This window comes from Fukomys damarensis, unplaced genomic scaffold (assembly GCF_012274545.1).
Source record: "Fukomys damarensis isolate Sample0158 unplaced genomic scaffold, DMR_v1.0_HiC HiC_scaffold_17, whole genome shotgun sequence".
Lineage (NCBI taxonomy): Eukaryota > Metazoa > Chordata > Mammalia > Rodentia > Bathyergidae > Fukomys > Fukomys damarensis.
The window spans coordinates 70,486,720-70,506,866 of record NW_022900929.1 but is presented as its reverse complement, the minus strand read 5'-3'; the positions used below and the strand labels follow the sequence as shown (position 1 = coordinate 70,506,866).

Here is a 20,147-nt window from a genome sequence, read left to right as displayed (position 1 = left end):
AAAAAAAGACCTGGGCATCGTGGTGAATACCTGTGATCCCTGCACTTGGGAGGCTGAGGCAGGACGATCGCCCCTAGTTTGAGGCCAGCCTGGGCTACACAGTGAGTTCGAGGCCAGCCTGGACTGCATAGCAAGACCCTGTCTCAAAATAAATAAATAAATAAAAAGGAAAAGAAAAGTCACAGGTATCAAAAGTAGAATGGTGGCTGCCAGTGAATGGAGAGGAAGCTGGGGGGCGCGTTGTGTAAGGGGCACAGAGTTTCAGTTTTGCAAATGAAAAGAGTTCTGGAGATGGATGTGGTTATAGTTGTACACTATGGATACACTTGGTATCCCTGAACTGCACTTTTAAAAAATGGTTAAGGTGGTAAGTTTTATGCTGGATGCATTTAGTACAATTGTTAAAGTAAGGGAGAGGGTAATATGGTGAGGCAACTTCTGAATGGAAAATTATTTGGTGATACTATCAGAGAATATTTGGGAAAAGGGGAGCAGAGTACCGTTAAAATAATGAAATGAATAAAATGGACATTAGTGGCGATTTAGGAGGTGAGTAAAACAAGAATAGGCACTGCAGAAAGAAAATCTGCGGTTGTATTTTCCTATGAGTTTTTGTCTTCCTTAGTACAAGTCTTTCTTCTTCAGAACAAGCGAGGTCAGTGCGCAGTGGCAGTGTTTCTGATAGGACTGAGTACAGCATGGCCAGGAAGCCCAGTATGAGATTTGTCTCAGCCCAGCCAGCATCCATTTCTGCCCTCTTCTAATGCCACTTCTCAGCACATCCCATCGGGCGGCCTTCCTCAGCGGCCTGTTCCGAAGTGTGCCGAGAGCCTTGGAATCCTGTCTCCTCCTCAGTCACATGTCATTATGGAAAGCCTGCTATGCTATGCACAAAGCCAGCTCTGGAGGCACAACAGAGAACACAGGCCGGGTGCCATGGTGCTTATATCCTCTTGGATTTATTTATGTCTCTGTAGGTATCTGTGGACACCTAAAGCCGTCAAACAGCGAATGGTACAATAATTACTAAGGATTGCTTATTACTTACTGTTTAGAATGATTTAGTGATTGTGAAAATGACAGACTTCAGGGGGACTTGGAGACACCCCGGGCACCAAACTGGTCTGGGGAAATCCAGGGAGACCCAAGAAAGGACATTTGATCCGCACCTTGAAAGCTGAGTTTGTGTTGACTTGTAATCTCCCTTCTCTCTTCATCCTCTTTTCTTTACCAGCCTTTTTCTTTTCCAAATTCTTTGTGTTCGCCAACTACCTAGGTTATAATTATTTTTCACTTGCAGGCTATTGACAAAGAGCCCAGAAAGACAGGTAAGATAAAGCTCGTGACAGCCTTCTTCGAGCCAAGAAATGAACCTTGCACAGGAAAACGGCTTTCTTTGTGTGGGACAAAATTTAGAGAAAACTGTCTTCCCCTGCTGAGACTTAGCACCTTGCCTTTTGGGGTTTGCAGCAACTCAAGCACCCCAACCTGGTCAACCTGCTGGAGGTCTTCAGGAGAAAGCGGAGGCTGCACCTGGTGTTTGAGTATTGTGACCACACGGTGCTGCATGAGCTGGACAGATACCGGAGAGGGTGAGTGATCCATCCCCTGCCTCCCTTCCCAACCAAAGCCAGCCAAACAACAGCACCATGAGACTGATGAGGGGGAGTAGCAGTGACTCTCTAAGGCTAGGTAAGTACAGCCTGGGTTTGCTTTTGCAGCCTGCTCTGCTGCCTGGTTGATAACAGATAAATTACCACCCCCCAGTGCTGTGAAAGGGATAGAAGTAGTCATTTTCATGACAACCCAGCAATGGCCTTGTGGATGGACCTGGATTTTCTTAGTACATTATCTCCACACAGAAGCTCAGTCTCCGAAGAAGAAAGGCAAGGTGATTGACTGTTCCATGCCTGGCTGGGGTAGTGTAACGGGGTGGCCTTTAAAAGGGGGAGTCCAAAGACAACAGGAATGGGAAGTCTATGGCTGAAATAAGACAAACATACTATTTTATCTCAAGCAGTGTGGGGGTCTCGTGTGCTTCTTAGGATGTCTTTGGTTACCCAACTTGCTAAGTGTAGATGGGAAAGGAATATGTGATTGGCTATAACTGGGAAAGACGGGGTGGCTGGGGTCCCACCGATCTTGTCACACCTCTCTCTCACACACCTTCTCTCTCTGTGTTGGCTTCATTCTGCCTTGCAGATAAGCTTCACTTACACGTGGGTTTTGGAAGCTATATGTGAGGCATGGACTAGAAAGAGGAAGGGAAAAATGCAAAATACAACAGAAAGGGGAAGACAGTTTAGAGAATGTGAGTGGGACGCAGGACCTCGCGTCTGCTCCTCCTGCTCTGCTCCAGGAGCCCCGCTGTGGCTGGGGACGTAGGAAGGGTGCCTCGTGCGTAGAGACACGGACGGTGCCCTGTCCGTCCCTCCTCACAAACAGTAAGCAGGCTTCCCCGGCTGCCAGGGGCTCTCCTAGCCAGGGCCTTGTTCAAGCTCGCAGTGCTGGCCGCAGAAGGTCCACCATGATTTCGCGGAGAGTGGGATTACAGCAGCTCACGCTTTGTCAGTGACCGTGGGACAAGCGTTTTGTGTTCCAGGTCAACTTACACGGTCAGAGAGCCAAGAAAACAGGCACCGCCCTTCCAAAAGCCGTTGGCACAGAGAGATTATGTGTTCAAAGGAGAGAGCATTTCCCATGTTCGTGTCTGCCCTTTTGACAGCTTGCGGTGACTCTGGTGAAACTTATTATTGTAGTTACTTGCAGTGGTGAGGTAGGAGGGAGGTGTTAAAGGCAGATATTAATCATTACAGGAGGTATTAATCATGTTAGGTTAAGTGGCTTTGGGACAGGGATTCTGAAGTCCAAAGCAATTGGGAGTTAGTGTTTGGCATATAGTTTGGGCAGAAGGAAAGGACAGGATAATAAGTGCTCAGAGTTTTGAAAGTAGATTTTGTTTTTTTTTTAGAGTCTGCTGCCTAAAATATATTATGTGTTCCAGGAAACAGAAAATGTTTTTATATGGAAGTGGGTTAGAGAAGGGAATGAACAATAGATAGATAGATGTGTGATTAATTACAAATAACCTCATTTTGAAAGGAGAAAAATGCATGGTTTGTCAAATATAAGATTACTTACGGAACACTATTAAATGAACAAGTTTGAAAACTAAGATTATTTTTTCTTGCTACCGAGGATCAAACCTAGTAACAGGACTTACACATGCTATGCAAGCAAACTACCCCTGTGCTAGATCCCTATCCCTTTTTTTTTTTTTAACTTTATAAAAGACAGGATCTTGCTATGATGCCCACACTGGCCTTGAGCTTGGAATCTCTTGTCTCAGCTTCCCAAGTAGCGGAGGTCACAGATACATACCACCATGAGATTTATTCTTTTTTGTTTTTCCCCCACACAAGATCTTGTTATGTAGTCCAGGCTGGCCTTGATCTTGAGGCAGTCCTCCTGCCTCTACCTCCTGAGTGCTGTGATCATAGGCACATGCTGCCATGCCTGGCTAAGATTATTCTTTTTTTTTTTAAATACATTAAATTTATTGGTACATTTTAGATATATATTATGATCACATTTATCACTGGGAATTTGTAACTGTAGCTTTTTAAAAAACTTTTATGAATTTTATTGGTACATTTAATGTATACAATATAATGACATTCATTATTGGAAATTTGTACCTTTACATAATCACTCTTGGTTCTTATTTTTTCCCATTCCCCTGCCCTCCCTTCAATACCTCCCTCCCTCCCTCCCTACAAAGACTTTGTTTTCATTATTTTTCATTTTCTCTTATTGATTCCATTTCCTTCTTTCCTTTCTACTACCTCTCCCATTTCCCTTTCCTCTTTGTCCCTTTTCCTCCTATTTCACATTATCTATTAGACCTTTTAGTCCTTATTTACACTTGCAGTTTCTAGTTACACTAGAGAAACTATTCGATGTTTACACGTGTGTCCCATTTATATTATTTAAGAGTATTGCCTCAGGGTGCATCCAGTTAGCTATAAACTTCCCTAATTTATCCTTTTTATTCCATTTTATTAAAAAATCACATTTTCTTTATCCAGTCTCCTACTGATGGTCAACTGGGCTGCTTCCAAGTTTTAGCTATCCCAAATTGTGCTACTATGAACATGGGTGCACATATATCACTATGGTATGATTCTTTTAATTCTTTGGGAGGATACCCAGCAGGGGAAGAGCTGGGTCAAATGGGACTCTAATCCTTGTTCTTTGAGGAATCTCCATACTGCTTTCTACAGTGGTCACACCAGTCTCCACTCCCACCAGCAGTGGAGCAGGATTCCTCTTTCCCCACAGCCCCGCCAGCATTTGTTGTTGGTTGATTTCATGATAGCAGCCATCCTTTCTGCAGTGAGGTGGATCTCAGCATTGTTTTCATTTGCATTTCTCAAATGACCAGTGATGTTGAACATTTTTTCATGTGTTTATTTGCTATTTCTACTTCTTTTTCTGAAAAAATGTCTGTTCATTTTAGATGCCCATTTTTGGATTGGGTCTTTAAATTTGGGGGTCTGATTTTTATTTAAGTTCTTTATATATTCTAGATAGTAGGCCTTTGTCTGAGGAACAGCTGGTGAAAAGTTTTTCCCACATTGTGGGTTATCTCTTCACACTTCACACATGAAGTATCTCTTCACACTTTGTTTTTCTTGCTGTACAGAAGCTTTTTAATAAGAAGACATCCCACTTGTTGATTGTTATGCTAGCTCATGGGCAACTGATGTACCTGTAGCTTTTTTTAAAAATTTGACTACTAGTTTTTAATGTAGTTAATACTGATAGTTCACAAGGTATAGACATAATTATAAAGCTGCTGAATTAACTACTTTTGCTACAGATAAGTGATTTCCTTAGTTCATTTTTATATCTATCTTCAACTTCCACAGTGACTTTGTGATGATCACATTGGTAAGGGCAAGAGTGCAAGGGCTTGGTAAATTTTCAGCTATTCAGGGGTTTTCCTACTGCTGTGCAACTCGAGCATCTATAATTCAACATTTTGGAACAATTGTCAGTTGCTAGAAAATTGACAATTTCTTTTATTATGTCCAAACATAATGTAAATGGATCTGTTTCTGGTAACTGCTTCTTTCTATTCTTGACAAGGAGAGTTGGATGTTTAAAAGCATGGTCACTTGATTGAGAAAGAAAATTCTTTTTGTTCAAAGTCGTTTCTTCATGTAGGTTTTGATCACACCTCCAAGTGGCTTTATGCAAAGTTTATTTTGTCCACTGTCCATATAGCATTCATTAACTGGATCTGCATTCTTTAACAGGGTTTTTGTTTGGTTATCATTTGCGTAAGCCTTAGAAATGACCCCATGAGACTTATAGCTCTGGAGTTGTCTAGGTTGGCTTTTATCCTTGTTTTCTGCTGTGGTACTTCCAACAGTATCTGCATAGAGATGTTTCAGTATATCCTGAATATTTACTTTCATGGATGAAATATTCTTCTATTTTCCTCATTTTCTTCTCTTTCAAGCAGGTCTATTCTGTGCAGGATTTCCTTTGCTGTTTTCCAGTGCTCTTCAAGATTCTTTTCTTTCACATTTATGTTCTTTAATCATTCTGTTCATTTTCATCAAACGAATACTCTCCTAGGCTTAAAGATAATTTCTCAGTTATCTTTTTGCAGTTATAAAGCACACAAGTGGCAGCTTTGTTTAGTTCCTCATTCTGAGATTCAGTTAAGGCCTGTATCGTGAATGGAAGTCCATTGTTTTCAGTATACCAGGAGTAACAGCCAAGTAGCACAATTATGTCCCCTTGGCTAAAGTAGCACAATCAACAATATCAATAGCATCAAATACAGCCTAGAAAATGACAAACTGTAGCCCTCCGTATGGCATTTTTACCCTTAGGGGAGAAGATCTAAAGAGGTTAGGGGCTAAAAAACAGAAATAGAAGAGGAAGAGATCAGAAGCAAGGCTGGAGGACAAACTTTAGGAAACTGGTGAAGAAGACAGGTGAGAAAGAAAAGGAAAATTTAAAAACAGGAACAGAACAACAATAACGAAAAACTAGAAACTGTGTTCAAACAATCAAGAAAAATCAAAACAAAACAAGAACTAGAGAGGAGGAAAAAAAGAAAAAAGATTTTAAAAAGAAAACCCAAACATCCAATTCAAGGTGTGTCTCCGCTGTCAGTAGTCGGCAGTATGGGCAAGCAGAGTCCAGAGCCAAATTGATTAATCCTGGCAAGCTAGCTACAGCTTCCCAGTGGGGTAGTGGATAACCCCAGCCAGCCTGCCCTGTTGGTTCCTCTGAAGTTCAGGCCTATGAAGCTGGAACAAGATTCCTTGAGTTTCCAATAGTCGATGTGCCTCCTGCTCGCTTGAACTCTGCTCCCTGACCTCCTGCTGACTTGAACTCAGCTCCCGCTCGGAGGCACTGGGAGCCGCTAGATAGAGTCTGCCTGCAGCTGTTCTGAGTTACAAGCTCAGCTGCATGCCCTCTGAGATGGCTACCAGCCTCTCCTGGGCGAGGTCTGAGCCTGGATAACTCGCCGGCCACTCCAGTCCAGTGTGTCCACCGCTCCGTTCCACTGGTGTTTCTCTGGAGGCCTCTGGGGCAGTCACTGTGTATCTGCAGCTTCGGCCTCACCCTCTCAGAGAGTCCAGGCTCTGGGAGAGTGCGCTGCTTGTTACGCCCCTCCTCTTCCTTAAAGTCTCTCTCCACTCTCCCTACAGACTTCAGTTCTCACCTCAGATCCCTCTTGGGTCCCAGGGACCCACTTCCCTCCTCTTCTCCCTTGTGCTACTATAGTCCAGTGTCAGGACACCAAATCTCGGAGAAGCTCTTTCTCTGATGCTCACCACTCTGCCATCCTTTTAAAAAGGTCGTACTTATTTTCCTCACAATCCTCTGTGCGATGACCAAGAGCAAGAATGATGCTAAATTTTTCTCCTGAATCCAGACTCTCATGGAGGCAGTATTACCAGAAGTCCTAAAAAATGCAATTCTTGGATAACACTACCCCAAAACTAAGATTATTGTCTTTGTTAACCACTGTGGCAAGCTTAGCACTGAAAGGAGTCTCCAGTCCGTCAGATTCCAGTTGTTCAAGAACTTGAGACAATATGTGCAGTGCGGATATAAAGTATTCCTGAACATATGTGTTATTTGTAAGAGTAAGTCCAGTAAATGGGCAAATAGGGTGAATTAGCTCAGCTTTCGTGCAATTTATTAGCCAATCATTAGCATGTGGAAAATTTGAAAAGCAAAACATTTGATTCTCATCATTTTGAGAATTGTTGACACAGACACATTGGAGTAATGGATACTGAAGACTGCAACTGATACCTCTGGAAAACATTTTTGTCTGACAAATTGAACTCATAATTTGAAAAAACGTCCTGGACAACTGTGACAAAACTGTAATACAACCACGACCTGTTTCTCTCACAAGTGTTTGTCCACTGCAATTATCTGAAACCAGAACCAAAATAACAGAGACATTCCTTCCAAATTTGTGTTTGAGTCATCATTAGATAAGAACAAAGTTAATTGTGAAATATACAAACTTTGCAGACGGTAAACATTTTCTTCTGCAACAGCTCCTAACATAAATAAAGCTTCTCTTTTTAAACCATGCCGTGCTCACTTGACTTTGCAAGATTTTTTATAAACATCAAACCACCAATTTCCTGAAAATGAACACTTGCATCACTGTTTAACTGGCACATTGAGTAGTGACCAAATTTCTTTTTTCTGAGAAAGGGTTGTCCAGTTGATACTTCAGACACTCCAATAATAAGTTCAAGTCAGTCTTCATTTCTTGTATTTTCTTTGTGTCCTCACTTTCCATGCTTGTCCGTATTTTTATTCTTTTTTATTTCATCTCAACACCCGACTGGGGTTTCCCACCTAGTGGGCCTGGTTCACTTCTGATGGACCTGATTATTATTTATTTATTTTGATACCGGGGATCGAACTCAGGTCATTGTACTTGTGAGACAGGCGGCAGAACCACTGAGCTAAATCCCTGACCCCCTAAGATTTATTCTCTTTTTTTTTTTTTTTTTTCCCCCCCCCCGGTACGAGGGATTGAACTCGGGACCTTGTGCTTGCAAGGCAGGTGGTGGCACCACTGAGCTAAATCCCTGGCCACTAAGATTTATTCTTAACCAGACCATATATATTTATTTTAAAGCTTAATGATATTTGCTTTGTTTTAAACATAGAAGTCATTTTTCATTATACTAAATATATTAAAATGCTGTAGAGGAGAGGCAGCAGTCTGGACTGCCTGGGATGTCTTGTTTACGTCACACAATCCACTTGCCCAGGAAGCTCTAAACGCCTCTGGGCAAGAGCTGGGCCATCCTCTTGTGGAACCTTCCTGTGAATACCTTCCTGCAGAATGCTTTACCGCCTGGTACTATACACCCGGGCCTGTGGCATGGCCTCACCCAATGAGCAAACCAAGAAACTTACACTTACAAAATGATTTCAGAGAAGGGTCATTGCAACAATGTTTTTACTGTCATTTAAATATAGTGACTTTGATGTAAAAATTCTGAAGCCCAGGGTTGTTAGAGGAAGTTCTAAGTACACTGCTGCAGCCCTCTGTCCAGAGGGAGATTTGGCAACATGTAGCAAAACCTCAGAGGCATCATCCTAAACCCAGCAATTCTTTTTTCAGTGATTTTCCTTGGGAAAACAGAGTCTGTACAAAAGAGAGTTAGTTACAAAAGTATTTGTTGTCTTTGCTTTGTTTCCTTATTTTGTAGTGCTGGGGATCAAACCTAGGGCCTTTGCTCTGAGCTACATCTCCAGCCCTTTTTGATCTAAATTTTTAATTTTGAGAAGGTATTGCTAAGTGGCTAAGTTGTCCAGGCTGGCCTTAAATTTGTGATCTTTTTGCCTCAGCCTCCTAGAGTGGTGGGATCGCAGGCATAAGCCACCATACCCAGCTCAAAAGTATTTATTGTTCAAGATTTGTTTTTATTTATTTATTTATTTACTTATTTTGGTACCAGGGATTGAACTCCGGTCCTTGCGCTTGCAAGGCAGGCCACAGAACCGCTGAGCTAAATCCCCGGCCCCTTGTTTTTATTTTTTTGTACCAGGGATCGAACTTGGGTCCTTGCGCTTAAGAAGCAGGTGCCAGAACCACTGAGCTAAATCCCTGGCCCTTCAAGATTTGTTTTTAAATGAAAAAAACAAAAAACAAAAAAAACTGGAAACAACCAGGAAGTTCAATAATAAGGATTGGTTAAGTAAATTATGGTACAGCTTTACAGTGAATCACAGTGGCACCATTAACAATCATGCCTGTTCTTACCATGTTTATACCACAAGATAGCAAGAGAGCATTGTCCTGCTACAGTGACATGAATACACATCTTTTAAAATTCCCAGTATTGTGTTCATGATTGTTTTTCTCCAAATATGTTACCTTTCCTTATCATCAGTAGGATGTCATATGCTTTGTCCCTGTTACGCTATAAAAAACCGGTCTCCCCTGTGTCAGACTTTCACAAGTGCTTGTAGTTTAGGTGATCTCTCCTTATGTTTCCACGCAAGTGCAGCCAGACACAATATTTATTCTTTCTGCATGGACTCCATTACTACCAGTCTTTCAGTCTTTCTCTGAGTCTAATGTAGCTTGTTCAAAGCATATTGGGTGGATAAAGTGTATTCCACAAGTATCAGTCTCTGGCAAACGAATTCCAGAACTTTTACTACTCTTTTTTCGATTTAATGTTAAATATTCTGTCATCACACGTTTTTCAAGCAATACAAAAACATACAGAAATAAAATTAACAGCTTGAGAAATTATTTCTTCTGTGCTCTATATACTGTCCTGCGTATTTTTTGTGTACTCTGGAGCTGTCTCCCTATCCACACTTATCTACTTGGATGCTTTTAAAATGGCAGCGTAGAATTCCATTGTGTGGCTATACCGAGCATCTTTATTAAGACTCCTATTGATAAGTAGATTGTTTCCTATTTTTATCACTAGCAAGGCTACAGTGGATGACCACTTCATAAATATTTCTTTGGGACAGAGTCCTAAGAACGTTTTATTTTATTAGGAGTTTGGCCAGCCGCTCCCTCGATTCCCCATCTTTCTTGTAGACTTGTGTAGGGATGAAGTCTTGGTGAGTGTCGATTGCTTGACAATCAGAGTCCCAAAAAGAGAACAGCAGTGGAAAAGGATGCCCTCCGTGGGTGAGGATGCTGGGAAGAGACCCCTACTCTTTCTTCATCATCTCTCCATCTCCTACTTCAGTTTGATCTCTTTGCCTTCCTGCAGGAGTTGTTTACTAGAACATAAGGTTCGTGGCACAGCTTGCCCCAAAACCTTGGGGAGGAGAGACAAAGAGTGCTCTTAGAGAATTGCTTTGTGAAATTGCATGTTGCCAGGAAAGACAAAGTGCCTGTTTTCCTCTACTCTCTCACCACAGTTGACACAGAAGACCTCTGTGACCCCGAAAGCTGTGAGATTTCTCCCCACCAGAAAGCAAGCAAGCACCTGGTTCTTCAGTGAACATCAGCTGGGTGTCCCCTAATCCAATTTGGTTGTGACACTATCCACCTAGAGACAGCATCAGATCCCACACGTTAAGGGCTCCCCACCCCACACTTCAGATGCCAGTCAAACCCCTGGGTGTTTCACCTGTGCCTCTGACGAACTGGCTGTAATACAGGGTTTCCACAAGTACTGCCTTGGCTTTAATTCGCCCCAGTGATACACAGCACTCATGGAAATGCTCACTTTAGCTGATTTATTGTAAGAATACTACAAGGAGCTGTACTAGTTAAAGTTCTCATTGTTGGGACAAGATGCCTGACATACACAACTTAAAGGGGGAAAGGTTTGTTTGGGCTCACAGTTTCAGAAGATTCAGTCCATGGTTGCCTGATTCTGTTGTTGTGGGTCTGAGGTGAGGCTGAACCTCATGGTGGAAGGGTGTGTTGGTGCCACACTGAAGCATTTCGTGGTACCTGGGGAGCAGAGCCCAGGGAAGGGCAGAGGAGAGAGATTTCCCTTCCAAAGGCACCGCCCCAATGACCCGCCTCCTATCAGCCCATTCAGCTATGAAAATCAGGGGATGAATCCACTCACAAGTGTGGCACCCCATGATCTAACCAGGAGTCTCATCCAGTCAAGCTGACAGATGAGATTAATCAGCACAGAAACAAATGAAGAGCTGCACAGGGCAAATTGTTCTGGTGCCCTGTCCTGGTGGCACCTTTCAGGAACTCTGGGGTTCAGCTATCCGAAAGGTTTCTAAACCCTGCCCTTCTGGGTTTTTATGGAAACTTAATTGCATAAGCATAAGTGCTAACAGACTGGATGAGGAACCCAGCAAGACCTGTCTGTTCAGATTCTTTGTGGCCTCTCTGTGCTGCATCCCTTCTTCTAAGGTATGGGACAGGACCCCCTCTGGATCGAGGGGGGCGGTCTTATGATCAGAGGATTTCTTTCTGCCAGATCCAAGACAGAAAGATGGAGGAATATGAGACTCTGTATGATCTGCTTTAGGGAGGTAGTGATGATCCTGGAACCATACATACATGTTATATCACAGAAATCAACACACAATACATTGGGCAGAGATTTGTAAAGCAACTGTAAAGAAACAGAAGAATTGCCAGCTTGTAACATGTGGCTGGTAGGAGATGTCTTGTCTAATGACAGGGCCTCCTAATGTGGGAATGGATGCAGCTAAAGTATTTTATAGCTTAAGACAAAACCAGTCATATTGTCTGTTCTCCCTCATCCCAGTTCTTTGTTCACCACACAGATTATAACTTGACTTTCCTTAGGAAATTGCCTACAAAGAGTGAGTAAGCTGGTACCAGGATTTGCACACGAGTGAAAAAGTTGGCACTGTGGTTTTCTGTATCAGGCTAGTTCATTTGTTTATTGCTCACCTGCTGCTGTGAAATGGATACCGTCTTGGTGTCTGCCTGTAAGCCTGGCGGCCAGGGAGAAAGCAGAGAACCGAGCTCTCTGTTCCGTGATCAGTTCGTTCCTTCACTGATATTCTTTCATTTGCCTTTCTATATTGAAATATAGTATTTAGGTCTATTATTGAAGGCTATAAAATATGACACCAAATTATGTTATATCTCATTGTTCCTCCATCATGAAATACTGAAGTTGTATTTATTGTCCAGTCTGATAAATGATTCCACTATAAAATTTTTCTACAAATAACTATTTTGACATGAGGATTTAGCTCTCTTAAACTGGTACCCTCTTTGCTTCCCTACCCTAATCTCCCAAATAATTATATTGAATTTTTATTAGTTCAATATTTGCTATTCCTGTTACTATGCTTGAATGCTGGGACGAAATACCCTCCACCCACAATTTAAAGGAGGAGAGGCTTGTTTTGGTTTGTGGTTTTTTAGAGTCCATAGTGAGCTGCCTCCAAGGCAGGACGGAAGGCATGGCAGAAGGGCCTTGTGGAGGAAAGCTGCTGACGTGTGGCTGCCAGGTAGCAGAGAGCAAAGAGAAGAGCCACAAATGGAGACAGACCCTTCCACGCCGTACCCCCAGGGGCCCAAATCCTCTGTCCAGGCTCTGCCTTCTAACAGCACATTCAGCCCTGAACTTTTCCGCAGGTGAACACAGCACCCTCGATCCATTCACCTTCCCCAAGTCCAACCTCTGAACACATGAGCCTTTCGGGAGCCATCCTAGGTCTAGACCATAACAAGGCCTGTGCAAATATTACTGAGTACTCCAGCATTATCCTATACTATGGCTTCCTTTTGTACTATTTTCTTCATGACTATTTGGCTTTGAAAATTTGCTTAGCATTAACTGGGTGTCGCAACTCACACCTGTAATCCCAGCACTGTGGGGGGTTGAGGCAGGAGGATTGTAAATTCAAGCCCAGCCTGGGCAATTGAGCAATTTAGCAAGATTGTGTCTCAAATAAAAAATCAAAAGGGATGGGGATATAGCTCCATGTGAAGGCCCTGAGTTCAATTCCCAGTACCACAAAATAAAGAAGTTAATTTTTTAAAAATTTGCTCAACATTCTTTAATCCTTTTGCTATTTTTTCCTGTCCTTTTAAACATCCTCTCAAGATAGTTTTCCATAGGGTAATCACATCAGGTATTCTGTTAGTGCCATTGTTCCATTGTTTTTTCTTGGTGACATCCTGCCTTTAGGTCCCCTTTCCCTGGGCCTGGCTTTTCCTCAAGGCCTGCTGCCCAGCAGTCTTTCTGGGATTTCTCTTGGCTGTCATGCTTGGAATTCCTTCTTTGTTTCTCCATGGTTGGATTCATTACTTTCTGGTTTCCTGTCTTCCTCTTTCTGGGTTTACTTAATTCCTTTGGCCAAGTACATCTGCCTCTATTGGTTAAGAAGATGGTACAGCCACACAGAAATCCAGACTATAGGCACTTCTAGTGATCCTGCCCCCGTCTCCTTGGAGCCCAGCAGTTATGTGAGGGGTGGTGGTGGTGGTGGTATTTAAAACAAAGTTCTCACAGCGGGCAGAAAGCATGCAGTGAGCTCACACTGGGGGAGGACTCAGGAGTGTGCTGTCTTCCACATCTTGCCATTGGTAGGAGATGGATTCCATTCCAGCCTTTCTAAGAGGAGAATCTCTGCAGAGGGATAACTAGTTTTTCTTTTTTTCTTTCTTTCTTTCTTGGCTATACTGTACTAGGAACTGAAACCAGGACTATATTCCCAGTACTTTTATTTATTTACCTACTTATTTATTTTGAGACAGGGTATCACTAATTTGCTAAACTTCTAACCCTCCTGCTTCAGTTGCCCAGAGTGCTGGATTACAGGTGTGTGCCCCGATACCCAGTTCAGTTGTAGCTTTCAATAAGATAACTGCAGTGAAGACCTGAAGGAAAACACCCTGACAACTCATGGAAGGAGGATATGCCTTCCTGAGTCCCTGTCCCATCTTGGCTCGGGACAAGAAAGGGGGTGTCCTTACTTGATGCTCAGGACCTTGCTGAGAACCCCATTCTAGATGTTGAGAGCTGACAGCTGCAGGAGTACAAATTGCACCAGACCAAGCCCAGCTGGCTGGGAGACCAAGAGACCCAGGCTGGATTGCCAGCTCCTGAGCACTGTGAAAAGGAAGAGGACGTGACTTGTCTAGACTTCAATCACTTGTTTCCATGGCGGAAGATAACCAGATCCAGGTTCATCCCTTTTTCCCTCAGAGGTTAAGTCTGAGCTTGTGTGTGATTATTTTGCAGGAAGAACCTGAATTGGAATGAGAATCTCAGTGAGACTCTTGAAGGCAGTGAAGAATGAGAAGGAATTGACCTCCTTCCTTTCATCACTCTTCCAATCCTTCCTCTGTCTGCCCCAGAGCCTAGCACACCACCATGTTACCACCATTGTGGAACCAAAACATAGAGTAAAGTGAATTCCTTAGCCTCGCCACCGTAGACTACAGCTTTAACAATATCTGCTTTAGCTTGGAAGATCTAGCCAGTCACCCAGACTTTTTGAAAGCTTTTAAGTCTGTCTGTTGCATATTTTCACATTACTTAAGATATTATAAACTAGAGGGCATGATGATGACATCTTTTGACATGCCTAGCTCTTGAATCACACTGTTCCAATCTTGACTGGTGGTTTTCCAGGCTTGGAATGCAACATTCTGCCATCTCTTTTCATCACTGTTGTGGTTTAGATCTCAAACGCTTCCCAAGAGTCTCATGTGTTTGGAAGGTGACTGGGTGCTAAACTCACCAATGGATTTGTCACTGATGAGTTCATAGGTGAATGTGCTATTAGGAGATGAGGCCTGGTTGGAGGTAGGTCATTGGGGACATGACCCGGAAGGAAGGGTGTATTCTTTCCCTTGTGCTTCTTTTCTCTCTCTCTCTCTCTCTCTCTCTCTCTCTCTCTCTGCTTGTGGTGACCAAGGGATGAGAAGCATTCCTCCACTGTGTCCTTCCACCATGCTGTTTCTGCCCTAGAGTTAGCTGACCATGGACTGAACCCACTGAAGCTGTGAACCAATATAAAGCTCTCTTTCGTTAGGTTGTGGGTGTCAGGAATTTTGTCTCAGTGACAATTAAGTGAACTAAGGAAGCCATCTTCCTAGAGATACCATTGTTTCTCTTTGTTGGGTTTCCTGTTTTCCCTGTCATCTGTTATCTTTTTTGATAGGTTGTTATTCCTTTCTGATGGAGTGCATTCTCCAAGGGCTTCCTGAAAAACAATGTTTGAGTATGGGTTAATTTGGTTTGGGTTGACAAGATTCCTTCAAAATTTTCAAGGCATAGTTTTAGTGCCTTCTGTCTTCTCTGCTATGTCTGATGCCATTCTATTTTCTGCTCCTTGTATATTTCTATTTATTTTTTATCTATAAAAGCTTTGAGAAATCTCTTTGTTGTCACTCTTTTGGATTATGAAAATCATCTTTGTTTTTCATCCATTCCGCTGGTACTGGGTGGGCTGTTTCTGTCTGAGAAAAAAATTGTAATTGTTTTGTGAGTAATTTTCCATTCTTATTTTATATTTTTAGCTCTTCTACAGATTGTTTGGCTATTGTACTCTTTGACTTATACTGTGCTATTATTATTTTGTGGGTGCAACAGCTTTCCTTCTCTCTCTGAAGATATTAATGATTTTTAAAAATATTGTCTTCATTTTCAATAATTTCTGTTTCTGTAATTTGCTCCTTTCTGTTGCTTTGGTCTCTAACTTTCTTGTCATTCAGCTGCTTTCTAGATGCCAAAATGTGTTGCTGTTATCTCTGACTTTTGGGCTTTTGGCTTTAGAAAACTGTTTTCAATGTAGGTTTGAGGGACAGAATGCAGTAAAATGGACTCATTCATCCATCGCCTTAATTCAAAAGCCCATTGAAGCACTGTCTTCCATCGTTTCTGTGAAAGTGTATGAGGTGTGATCAGAAAACACAGTGAACATTTACATTTTAAAATTGTGTTATAGTAAAAGACACATTGTCGTTAACCTCTGTAATACTCTCCCTTGCTTTGAACACACTTATCCCATTGTTCTTGTCACTTTCTGAAGCAGTTCTGCAAGTCCTCTTTCATGCATGTCTTTAGTTGTGCTGGTTGTAGCTGCCTCAGTGTCCTGGACTGAATCAAAATGTTTGCCTTTCATGGTCGTTTTGACTTTGGGGCAGAGCCAGAAGTTGCACAGTGCCAGATCCAGTGAGTACAGTGTGAGGACACGCTGTGATGTTTTCACTGACAGACGTTGCAATAAACAGTTGATCAACTTGGTGTAGCCGGACGATACACTGAAAATTTATTCTTTCTTATTAGTCCTGTTTGCAGTCCATATGTTTACATTCCTTAAGTAGAGGTGGCACATGCACATGACACACCTTAGTTCCTTTTCTCACCTCCTTCCATTTCTTGATCCCCTCCCACTTGACAAAAATCTATCTCCCTACTTCAGTGTTTAAATTTTTAAATGTATTACAGTAAAAGACACATTGTCATTAATCTCCTTCAAAATACTCACTTGGCTTTGAACACACTTAGCCCATCATTCTTGACAGTATGTCTTACTGTAATAAGTTTTTAAACTCAAACTCTCACCATATTTTTCAGTCACCCCGTAACCCTGAGTATCATCTCCCTGCTGGATCCCTGCTCCTCATTCCAACCTTTGAGTGGAAAGGAGCCTCAGAGTTTAGCTCTGAGCTGCAGCTCATTTCTGTGCTCACCACGCACGTAGCTCTGAGTCCTAGGCCCTCAATATGCTTGTGCTGCTCTGGTTTAGATTCCCAGCCCGGCTTTCCTCCTGAATTTAGGACTCCCTCCATCCTTTGGATGTTCAGTAAGCTCTGACTCCCCTCTTTTTCACTTCCAATCACTCAGAAAATCAGGAAGGCTCTAGTTTTAAAATATGACCTAAATCTGGCCACTACTTACTGCCTTAGCTACTATTTTAGAAGTCTGGTTGATCAGAGAAGCTTTCTGGATCAAGCTATATAAGGTAGCACCCTCCTGGCACAGCACTTGGCTCTTGTCTTTCTGTCTGTCTGTCTGTCTTTGTCTCTCTGTGTCTCTCTCTCCTTTCCTCTCCTCTCTTCTCTCCTGTCTCTCCACCACCACCAATTCCAACCCAACACCACAGAACATATTCTATCTCTCTTCTCCCATGGTGAACGCCTGGCTCTTATTATCATCTCAGCCTTTGGCAGCTAAAAGGCTGTGAGGCTCTGGCATTCTGGAGAAGAAACTGGGTAATGAAGAAGTCCAGCGAGTGGCCAGCCCAAGGGGGCACTGTGTGAGCTGTGCAGAGTTTCTGCCTTTGAGCATCGTGTAATAATGTGCTAAGTTTTAGCAAAGCATTGAGCAGATGCCCTTATAGTTGACTTTTGAATATGTATTTTGGGAAATGTTCTTAGAGATCAAAGTTGCCCAGCACTGATAACTTTATATTAAGTACTTAATTCATTGAATAATCAACGTGTATTCTATTTTTTCTGGATAAAATGTGGAGTTGAGGTAACCCAAAATATACCTTTCATTGTTGTAATTTCCTAGGCCTTCAATCTTGACAGATGAGTTTTTCTGGCACATGTGCTTATGTCAGTAGAACAAGAAATCTGGAGATTCCAGATTCCGGGCAGGACATCGTCCTGACCCCACGCTATTCTTCCAGGAAGTGGCCTCTCCGTTTCCTGCCTGCTGTGCACTCTGTCCCTGCGTCCTCTGATCTTCTGCAAAGGATTTCCTGAACGTCTGGTCTGTGTCAACAGTGGCCTTGTGGCCTCTCCGGGGGAGCACAGAGGTGACTTTTTGTGGTCATCTTTAACACAACAATTCCAGTTTCCTCCTCCGCTTGCTTGTTAGTTTTGGCTGAGGACCACAGTAGTTTGCTTACCGTTTGAGTCATTAAAATAGGAAATCCAGTGGGGGGTCTGTGAAAATCAGGGCAACTCTGGTACCTATTTCCCCTCTGTTTTCAAAAACGCTCTGAGCCTTTCTCTAACTCACCCAAAGCACCTGCTGGGGTTTCTGTTTGCGCCGTTCAAGCAGCTTCATCAGGGAAGAAGGGCTGGCACTGACGCTGCGGCAGAGGGCCGGGCAGAAAGCTGTGAGCGGTATGCAACTGACCACCCTCTTGTTACACTGTGTGGGATGCAAGCCTCTTCCTTCTCATCAGTCAAATCTTCATTTCCCCAAAAAACAGAACAAAACAAAACAAAAAATGATTTGGGAATCTGGAGAGCCCACGACCCCACCATGGAAGGTGAGTCTTGCTTCAGAGTCATCAGCTTGAAGCAACATGAAAACTAAACAGCATCTTTTGTTTCAGTGCATGTTTGCAATACGTAATAATCTCCCTCACTGCGGGGAGCTGGTCCAGGTCCATCATACGTCTTAATTCTTTTTATTTCCCTTCTCTTTCCTCCTTCCCCTCCATCGCTAGATCCCCTTCCCGTTTGCTAAAGATCTATCTCCCTCTTTCCCATTTTCTCTTTTATTCTGCTCTTTAAATTCTTTGTACCTTGGGTTTCTCATATGAGAGAGGCCAGGCAATATGTTTTTATCAGTCCATGTATGCAGCAATACACTGATGTTCACATGAACGTCCGTGATGTTTATATTCCTTGTGGGGAGTTGCAGGATGTACACAACACATCCTCACTCCCTTTTTCATCCCATTTCTCTCCCTGCCTCCCCCTTCCCTCCATCTCTTGATCCTCTTTTTACCCCTTTGTTCGTGTCTGTGGTGCATAATGTGAAACAGCATCTCTTGTGCTATACGTCAACTGACTTGACACCAACCAAAAGTTCCTCACAGGAACACAGCTGAAGTTTCCAGGCAGATTGCCAGTGGGGTCATATGTGTGGGACAGATGGTCACAGATCTCTGTTGAAATCCTTGTAGGTTTTCATGGTCCCCTCTTGTAGGAATAGAGGTTTGCATTTTTGCAAAGCTGCTGTCCCTAAAATTCAGCAGTGTGCTGGTCACGTGTTCCTCACACCAGGACTTCCGGAATGACAGCTGGACAAGTGAGACGACTGTGTCACCTAGGACTGTTTGCTCCTTAGGCCTATCTTGGTTTACTTTTCTTGAGCTGAATTCCATGGCTAAAGAATGTGGTTGTGCTGATTTTCTTTTTTTTTTTTTTTTTTTGGGTACCAGAACATCTCGTGAAGAGTATAACTTGGCAGACACTGCAAGCTGTAAATTTTTGCCATAAACACAATGTAAGTCTCATGATCTCCCTTGAAAAAAATCAGGAGGCTTCCCTTGAGCTCAGGTGGAGCCTTATATAATGTTTATACCAGGCTTTTTGCAGGTGTAACTTTTCACCTGAGCTCTCAATAAACCCCGCTGGGATAAGAGGCTCAAAATGCCAACCAAGCTAATCCTTTTTGCTCAGATTTCATAAAGCATGCATTAAAAAAAAAAAAAAAGCACACACACACATATTTAAAGAAAGTTGTCATGTATTTTGAAACTTCTTAAGTGTCAGGTAAGAAGAACCCCATTCACTTGGAGTGTGTATCGGACTGGTACCTCCCACAATCTCTGAGGTTGGGAGGGGATGTCACGTCTCCTTGCAATATGCCGGCTGCAGTGGGTGGAGTCCCAAGCTCAAAGCAAGAGTGCTGCTCTGGTGAGATAGGAGCCTGCCTGATGGTGTTCCTGGCCAAGGATGGGCAGGTAGGAGACACAGTGGATCCTTGACCAGGTGCTGGGCTTCACGCATGCTGGGCAGCCTACCCACTCCCTGCTCACAGAGACCACATTCAAGAGCGGTGGCAAAGGTCAGTGGCAGAGCACTTCCTTAGCATGTACAAGGTCCCAGGTTCAAGCCCCAGCACTGCAGAAAACAAAACAAAACAATTTCTAGGGCCCAGGGTTTTTAGCTCAGTGGTTCCACCACCTGCCTCACAAGCGCAAGGACTAGAGTTCCATCCCCAGTGCCAAAAATAAAAGTTTCTAAGTCCCCAACACCAAAACCAAATCAAACAAACCCAGATTCCAATGCTAGAGCTTCATTTGGCCATGATTGCAGTTCGATCTGTCGCTTCACTAACTGCCAGGCTCTGTGGAGCTGGGGGCTGAACGAATCCCCTGCCTTGTACTCTATTTCAAATGATTTTTTTTCCCCTGAAGCTGTGTTCCCACAAGGAGAAAATGCGGAAGTA

General features: G+C 43.0%; 1 protein-coding gene and 1 pseudogene across 2 annotated transcripts in view; one reads left to right on the top strand and one right to left on the bottom strand.

The window, feature by feature from the left end:
• Cdkl1 (cyclin dependent kinase like 1) overlaps positions 1–20,147 on the top strand; it is a 53,760-nt gene that overhangs the window by 18,951 nt on the left and 14,662 nt on the right. Inside the window, exons 2-4 of one of the 2 annotated variants that reach the window (XM_010632584.3) lie at positions 1,301–1,328; positions 1,471–1,592; positions 19,127–19,199. In XM_010632584.3, coding sequence (XP_010630886.1) covers positions 1,301–1,328; positions 1,471–1,592; positions 19,127–19,199 — 223 coding nt within the window. The remainder of the gene's footprint in view (positions 1–1,300; positions 1,329–1,470; positions 1,593–19,126; positions 19,200–20,147) is intronic. The other variant, XM_010632585.3, reaches the window with a different exon arrangement.
• Positions 4,791–7,983, bottom strand: LOC104867986 (annotated as a pseudogene).